This window comes from Chiloscyllium plagiosum, chromosome 15 (assembly GCF_004010195.1).
Source record: "Chiloscyllium plagiosum isolate BGI_BamShark_2017 chromosome 15, ASM401019v2, whole genome shotgun sequence".
NCBI lineage: Eukaryota > Metazoa > Chordata > Chondrichthyes > Orectolobiformes > Hemiscylliidae > Chiloscyllium > Chiloscyllium plagiosum.
Genome location: NC_057724.1, coordinates 51,292,622 through 51,301,218, shown reverse-complemented (window position 1 = coordinate 51,301,218; position 8,597 = coordinate 51,292,622). Strand labels below are relative to the sequence as shown.

The 8,597-nt window shown below is 39.0% G+C and overlaps 1 protein-coding gene across 1 annotated transcript in view; it reads left to right on the top strand.

Moving 5' to 3' along the window:
- Window positions 1-434: 434 nt before the first annotated feature.
- Window positions 435-8,597, top strand: part of LOC122557307 (SH2 domain-containing protein 1A-like) — a 75,056-nt gene continuing 66,893 nt past the window's right edge. The window contains exon 1 of the mRNA XM_043704868.1: window positions 435-1,330. Coding sequence (XP_043560803.1) covers window positions 1,197-1,330 — 134 coding nt within the window. The 5' untranslated portion in view covers window positions 435-1,196. The remainder of the gene's footprint in view (window positions 1,331-8,597) is intronic.

The following is an 8,597-nucleotide window of genomic DNA, read 5'->3' as shown; positions in this document are numbered from 1 at the left end:
AAGGCAAGACAGAAAAGCTGAGAGGCTGTAAGTTCGGAGTAAGGTGCCAATGTGCAAAAACAGGAAGGCAAGGCAGAGCCTCTGTGAGCAACAAAGCAAGAGAAAAGCGAGTGAGTGCTAAGAGAGCAAACTAACAGCCCTAGGATGCATCCTGTACTAATCCATGAGATGGGTCCCTGTCCCTGTGTGCAAAGTGGTCTGGCAGCAGCATTGCAATTGATGAGCTCCAAAGTGCAGGCTTGAACTGTTGCTGGTGAGCTCCAAAATGCTGGTGAACCGTTTGTAAGTGAGTCAGAGATGTGTCATGAGGATGTAGTTCTGCTAGTGCATGTCCAGTGTCAGTCTCTGTGGACAAAGAATCCAGACAGTCGCTGCCCTCAAAGTATGCCCTGAGATGAAGGCCTGACGGAGCAAGCAATGTGTTGGAGCCACCACACATACCCAATCTGACTCAGGAATTCTCACTGCTGAGCTTCTCTCCATTGCATGGGGAAATAGCATTCTTAGGAATGAGGTGAGATTGCTTTGAGAAAACAGAACAGCAGATGCTGGAAATCAGAGACAAAACCAGAAATTGCTGGAGCAACTCAATAAGTTACCAATTGACCCAAAACATTGACTCTGTTTCTCTCTCCACCCATGCTGCCAGGCCTACCTAGTTTGTTCAGCAATCTATATTTTTGTGTGAGATTACAGAGCAATGCAAATAGACCTCTTGCTGCTCATTTTTAACGCCTTGTTGTTAAAACTTTAGGTGGAAAATGGCACTTTTCTTTTACTGATGTTGAGAATCTCATTTTTCCAATCTTGACGTATTTTACCAACTGACCTGCCACCGCACACAACGTTCGGGGATTGTGAAGGTCCTGTCTCAGGGGAACCGGGTGAGAGCAGTTCCCAAATTCAGGAAAGTGGTAAGGCTTTGGTGGGGAATGATGCAGTTTCCACTGGGTTGTGAAGTCCAAGGAATCTCTCTCTTTCTCTAAGGGCATGTTAGAGAGGGGATTGTAACTGTGGATCATTTCCCTTACACCACCCCCTCGCCTCAGAATGACGTGTTGTTTAGAGGTGCAAGTGAAAGAGGCCAGAGCAAGATTGGAGGTTTCAGAAAGTGAGCATCCACTTCGATCCGTGACTTGAGCCTCCTAGAAGCAAAACCGATTCCACTCATTGGCGGCCCCCGAAAGCGAGCACAAATGGATCATCCAATCTATCACGGGAAAATCAACCGAGAGGTCGGGGAGAGGTTGCTGTGCAGAAGTGGCAAGGACGGGAGTTACTTGATCAGAGACAGCGAGTCTCTGCCAGGGGTTTACTGCCTGTGTGTCCTGTAAGTACCCAAACCTTGTCACCCAGAACCCCAGCTCCCGTACCGGCATTGTAACCTCGCTCAGAGCCGCTGCAGAAATCCACACTGTCACTATATCGCGTACAGTGAATCTCTCCCATTAAATATTGTTTTGGAAGTTTCTCCCCACCCCGGGAGAGAGTGAGTGCAGAAAGGAGAAAACGCCTATTCAGATACGTGCGATTTGCGAATCTTAAACGTGATAATTTAGATATGAAATTGTTAACTGCTCACTGCAATCCAATTGGGAACGTTTTACTTGGGTTAGTCCTGGAGTGGGTCCACTGCTTGTGGATCCGGGTCCAAGCGGCAGCGCATCTTGTTTCATAGGATTTGTCCCTTCCACCTAATTGGCAAACCAAATGTAAGGTTTACTTGTCCGATGTCTCGCTTAAAACGGATAGTAACTGGTTAAGTACAACTCAAACATCCCCCCAACCCCCACCAACCCCGAGCCGCCAGTATTCTGAATTGGGATCAGAGTGGTGCTGGAAAAGCACAGCCGGTCAGACAGCATCCGAGGAGCAGGAACATCGACGTTTCAGGCAAAAGCCATTCCTGATGAAGGGCTTTTGCCCGAAACTTTGATTTTCCTGCTCCTCGGATGCTGCCTGATCTGCTGTGCTTTTCCAGCACCACTCTGATCTAAACTCTGGTTTCCAGTATCCGCAGTCCTCACTTTTGCCTAGCATTCTGATTTGGCCTGTGCATAATCTGCAGTTTTGAACTGCCTGGAGGGGAGCAACGTGAAGCGTTGCAAGAAATAAAAAGAAACAGACAAATACTTGAAAGTCGCAATTGGATAGAAAATGTTAAAACACACACAGCAGGTGCATCAACATCTGAGTCAGGAAACGATCAAGAAATGCAAAATCAAAAACATGAACTCAATTTCTCTCCACAGATGCTGTCTGACCCACTGAGTATTTCTTGCACTGGTACTGTGGCTGTTGGAATCCTCAGGAAAAAAACCCAAAATGCTGGAAACACACAGCAAGTCAGACAGCATTTGTGGAGAGAAATTAAGTTCATGTTTTAAGTTAAACGATTTTTCTTAGGAACGGTGTTTGGTGTGGAACGTGCTTAGTATTTCCAGCATTTTCTGTTCTTTGCCTGAATTAATGCTTTGGTTGGGATTCCTCCCATCACTCTCCATCGAAAAGTGAAAGATGAGGGCAGAAGCAGAAGGCAAGGAAACCCTAGAAGTGAGCTTCATAATCCGCAAGAAGCTAATCCATCGAAGCAGAGTACAAACTTGATAAGACTTCTTTCCACTTAGCGCTTGGATCGTTGAATTGTGCAGCTTGAAGTTAGAGTTTGTGTATACTGTCTCTCATTCTGAGTCAGGAGGCCCAGGTTCAAGTCCCACCTGTTGTAGAGGTATGTAATAACATTTTGAACAGATTAATTAGGAAAAAAGAAGGGAAAAGTATCTACAGTGAACTGTACAGAGTTTTCCTCACTATTTAGTGAATGTTCCCCCAAAACTAATCTTAGAGAGCCTTGCAAAACAAGCTGACCTCTGTGTCCAAGTTCTTGCTGGGTGACAGAAGTGCAAGTTTATAAAATTTGTCTGCAAAACTGCTTTTAAATTTATGCAGTTTAAGATATGTCAAGATAGATCATATTTTAAATTGCTAAGTAAGCAATACCAGAGAGGCCTAAAATTGATTGTTGCTACTTGTGTTGGGGGCTGGTTTCTCACTGATAGGGAAAATGAGAGAAAAATATGGTCATGCCACAAATCAATCAAAGTTGGTTAGTAACTGCATAGCAGTTTTTGAAATAGAGGGTAACTTCTTCACATTGTGGATAATATGTTCAACTGCTATAATTTTCTTTTCTCTCCTTCCATCTTCTGAAGCTACTATCCCTTGGAGAAATATTCCATGTGTGCTGGCTGACCTCTGGAATTGTTTCCTGTTATGAGTTTGAGCAGTGAGTTATTCAAAAATTAGAGATGATTCTGTTTCCACCATGTCCTATCATTGATGCACTAACATTTTATTCCACTGGAGAGGAATCAGAAAAAAAAATCTGTCTCAGGCTGGGACAGGCCAATATAACTCACTTCAGGATATTCCTTCAGTCTTTGCCTCCTTTGTGAGAAATTGCATTTTAAATAATCCCAAAACATCTTGGCAGATCTTCACAAACTTTGATAATTTATGAAATATAACTTTTTATTTATATCTTTGCTGATAATTTCCTGATTTATTTTGAATTTGGCTTATTTAACTTTTTCAAAATATTTCTAGGAGGTTCTCATGTAAATAGTTATTAAATAGCATACGACTGTGCTTGTAGAGGACATGCCTTTTTCAAGACTGTGAAGCTTAAGCATTTCTTTTCATTTTTCTCCTAGGGCATCATAAACCATACTGGAGAAATTGCCATTCAAAATTTCAATAAGGTTTTACTTTTACTTTGCACAATGTCCAATATGAATACAAATGAATACATGAATATGAATTTTGAAAGTAGTCTATAGTCCACTTCTCTCGATTTAAAGAAGTGTTCTAATTCAAACTTCTTCAACTAAAAAGATACCATTCCACCACCATCAAAAGAATTTTAGTATCCAGATTGCACACATGTGAGTGCTCAATTCCCATCAAAATTTTTAATAAGAATTAAATATTGCAGTAGATTTTGTTGTGTTTATTCTGCCTGAGGAAACGCAACATCTAATAAGTTTTTCAGCTTAAAATGAGGAATTGTACAACTGAGAAAAGTGAAACCATTTTAGAGTAATAATTTTGTTTCACTTCTTTCTGGCAGCATTTGGGAATTTGGAATCCTTCAAAATCTATTAATTTTAGCTGTAATACCCTTTGATTTTGGACTCCAAATGACATCTGTCTTATTTGGAATTAATAATTATTAGCTGTTTAATCATATGTAAGATTTTATTCTTGGACAAATTTATTAAACAGGGAAGCATATATTTGCAGTGTACCGTCTTTTCAGTCCTTTGGGCAGTGAGAATATAAAATAAAATGATTGATCCGTGGCACTGATTGGCATACATTCAACCTCAAGCTAGCCTGGCATAAAACTGTGAGCTTAACTCTGCATTTGAATACAAGAGTGTTCTGCTTTTTGTCAAAACGGTAGTTCATAAATCATTCAGTAGTTTCACTAACTAAAACATCCTTTTTTCTATGCCTACCAAATTAAAAGCACACCAATGTCTGTCGGACCAAACAATTTCCAGTATTAGTGGTGCTGGAAGAGCACAGTAGTTCAGGCAGCATCCAAGGAGCTTCGAAATCGACGTTTCGGGCAAAACCCGAAACATCGATTTCGAAGCTCCTTGGATGCTGCCTTAACTACTGTGCTCTTCCAGCACCACTAATCCAGAATCTGGTTTCCAGCATCTGCAGTCATTTTTTTTACCCAATTTCCAGTATTAGTCTATCGTCACTGTGGGCAGAACAGTTACGAAGGAGTAACTGTTGTGAAAGGACTGAGCAGAATGAAACAAAAATCTGTTATTAACACTTGTCTTCCTTTTCTGTAAAAATAGATAGACGTTTGGCTTTTTAGAGGGACTTTTTCTTGTTGAAGATCAAAGGAATCACTTTGTTCTGAAAACTTAAACCTAGCTGCTTTGTCTTAAGCAGTCCTTTTATATGATACATTCCACAGTTTCTTTCAAAAATAAGCCATAAACATTTTCAAATGTTGTTTTGAAAATGTAGCTAAATATAAAACATTAGACATGTAATAATTTTCAACATAGTTTGCTACTACATTTTACAGTTTTGTAAAAATGTGCATTGCTTCTATTATAAATCTACTATTTTTTTCAGACAGATTAAAACATGTGCCTTGTCCTGAAACTGACAGAAACTTTCGTGCTAAATAGAAACAGCCCACCTGAAATCAGTGGTTTTAGCAATGTGAATATCCCAATTGTACAGTCGTTGTGCCAGACTGAGCTCTGTGTTTGTCGTCCCTTTAACTGATTGACAGCAGTTGGCGTTTTGAGTGTATTGTGCGATTAATTGACAGTGTTTGTGTGCTGTGGCAGTTGAATTGGAGGATCAGTTCACATCGGGAAAACGGTAGAATTGAAAAAGATCTGTGATGAAAAAATAGTAGAACCGATTTAAATAGATGGAGCTGTGTTCTGTAAAAGTCACATATATTTTAAAGTCACTTCAATTTTAACCTAAATTGAGAGAACCATCAAATTTTTGTTGAGGAGGAAATTTTCATCAAAATATAACTCAAAGCCTGCATTTGCCAAACAAATGGAAATCAAAAATATTGTGCAGACAGTTTCAGTGCTCAAGCCCTAAGTAAAAGATTGAATAAACCATCACTTCTAGGAAATTGTAAAATTTTTGTGTCTCTTGGAGGCAAATCTATTATTGTTGTATTACTATCAATTTCAAATTACAACAGTGACATGTTAATTTCAAACTAAGTATTTTTGAATTCGAGGTAATGGTAAATTATATGATGGATTTATTACATTTGTTTACAGTTAAAGCAGAAAACATTTTTTTGCTGTTGGTAACTTCAACATAACCTTGCATTTACATAGGGCCTTTAATAGTGAATCAACAAAAAGTTGTTTTACAGGGTTGTAATAGAAAATTTTAATGGGATATTTGGCTCCGTCAGCTTGCTCAGCCATTCAGTTAGATCTTGGGTGATGCCATTTCCCCACATTATCCCTCTATCTTGATAGTTTTAATATCTAGAAATCTATTGGTCTCTGTCTTAAATGTAATCAGTACTTGAATCTCCACATGCCCATGGAATTCCAAAGATTTATCTTGTCTGAGTGAAGAATGTACTCATCTCTGTCCTAAATGGGCTATGTTTATTTGGAGATTATGTCCGTTGGTTCTAGACACCTCCTCCTATCCTGGGGAAACATCTTCCTTCATTTATTCTGTCAATCCCTGTAGGAATTAACATCAAACAAAAACTTGACACCAGACGACATTGGGAGATATTAAGACAGGTGATTTGATCAAAGAGATATAATTTTAAAATATCTTACAGAAGTTGTGAGAGCTAGAGAGGTCGAGAGGTTTTTGGAGGTATCAAGAGCTTTTGAGCTAGACAACTGAGGCAATGATAAAGGTGAAGTGATTAAAATGGGAATGTACAAAAGGTCAGAATGGCTAAAATTGTACTAAGCTGAAAATGTGGTGCTGGAAAAGCGCAGCAGGTCAGGCAGCATCCAGGGAACAGGAGGATGCTGCCTGACCTGCTGCGTTTTTCCAGCAACACATTTTCAGCTCTGATCTCCAGCATCTGCAGACCTCACTTTCTCCTCTAAAATTGTACTAAATAAAAGAGATTTACTTATGCTGTATTTAAGTAGGAAAGTACTCAATGTCCTTAAGTAGGGAAGGGAGAAAATCAACAACTTGCTTAAAGCAATGATAGCTGCTCAAGAATGTTTATTGCAAAGTGAATGTTAATGTCTGGTTAGAACAAGATTGGATATAAGTGTGTTATTGCCCATGAAGAGCATTACTAGCCTCACAAATGAAGGTTGGACAATGAGACCATTTACTGGAACACCAGTGTTGCCAATCTTGCAGCAGAAATTGGTATTTTAGAGAAAAGAGAGAAAATTGATCAATAAAATCATGATAGCAGTTCTCTTAGAATAACATTGGCATTAATGGAATCTCTGCTTTAAAGGAGTGTAGACATATGATGTGTTGATCCACTTTCAGTTACATGATTTTTTTAGCATTCAAATAATTGTGCCCTTTGATCAGACTTCAGTCTATCTGGTGCCTTGTCTGACATCATTTCTTCGCCAAGCACTCTGCTGGATACTTGAGGTTGGATTGGAATTTTGTCATTGTTACTGGCCATCTAATACTGATTCAATTGATCATTTCTCATATGGTTCACGTTGACAATTGACTGACCAGTGCATTGCAGCCAGGTCTGTTTCTGTTCTTGTTTGATGATCAAAGTGCCCAACTTGACAAAGATTCACTGGATAGTGATCAAGGGCAGGGACCCTAGCTAATTAGTGGGGTGATAATGGTCCTGAGGTGTTATTATTGGACTGTTAATCCAGAGACCCAGATAATATTGGATTTGAATCCTGCCATGGTGGAATTTGAATTCAATAAAAGAAATCTGGAATTAAGAGTCAGAGGATGATGATTGTTGGAAAACCCATCTATATCACTAATGTCCTTTAGGGAAGGAAACTGCCATCCTTACCTGGTCTGGTTTCCATATGATTGACTTTGAACTGTCCTCTGGGCCATTTGGAACAGGCAATAAATGCTGTTCTAGCCAACAACACCCTCATCATATGAATTAATTAAAAAAGCACAATCTTTTCCTTGTGTATTGCCATCAGTTTAATTTGTGCTGTAGTTAACCTTGCTCAACTCAGCTGTTCAGCAGTGAGCAGGAGTTAGTTTTGGGTTGTTGTTCTTCCTGGTCGTATTTACATTGTTCTTGGTGTCATCTTTTGGTTTTAGATTGTACTCAGTTTGCAGTTGTGTCTCAGAGACCAGTTGCCACACTCATGGATCTATAATCGTTTGAGTATTGTACTTTGCTGTGAGACTTCATGTTCCATGTTGATGCATAGAAATATTTTGCAAGTGTCAAGAGACAGAAAATTCACTGTGTGATAAAAATTAAATTTAGTTCATAACTGAAATTCACAGGTGACTGGAGACATGTGGAAATAGAATATAGTTAATGTGTAAGATGTAAGGATGATCTTTTCTTGAAATAGGGAGTTGAGTCAAGCTTTTCATGTAGCAAATGGGCTATCTGTGGAGAAGCAAAATAGGTGTCAGGCTTTAAGGTGAATACAGCTGCAAAAGGATGCACATCTCAGCAAATTATGTCTAGTTTAATGTTTTGCATATTTGATGAAATCTGTAGTCATTCAGGACTGTTGAAAATGTTCAGCCAGAAATGTTAAATAAAGATTGTACTTTAAGTTAAAGATGAGAATAGTTCATAGGTCGGCACAACATCGAGGGCCGAAGGGCCTGTTCTGTGCTGTATTGTTCTATGTTCTATATATAATTTCATTCACTTGAGAAATTAACACCTTTTAATATTATTTCAAGCAAATTAGTTGTGTAAGTTGTGCTCATTTGATGGCACACAAAACTGGATACAATGTGCCATAATTTTGAACCCAATTTTATCAGTTTCCCAGTGAACAGGGTACATTAAAATTATTTCCTTAATTTTGAAAATGAGACAAGGATTCTGAATTTTGTGTCAAAAT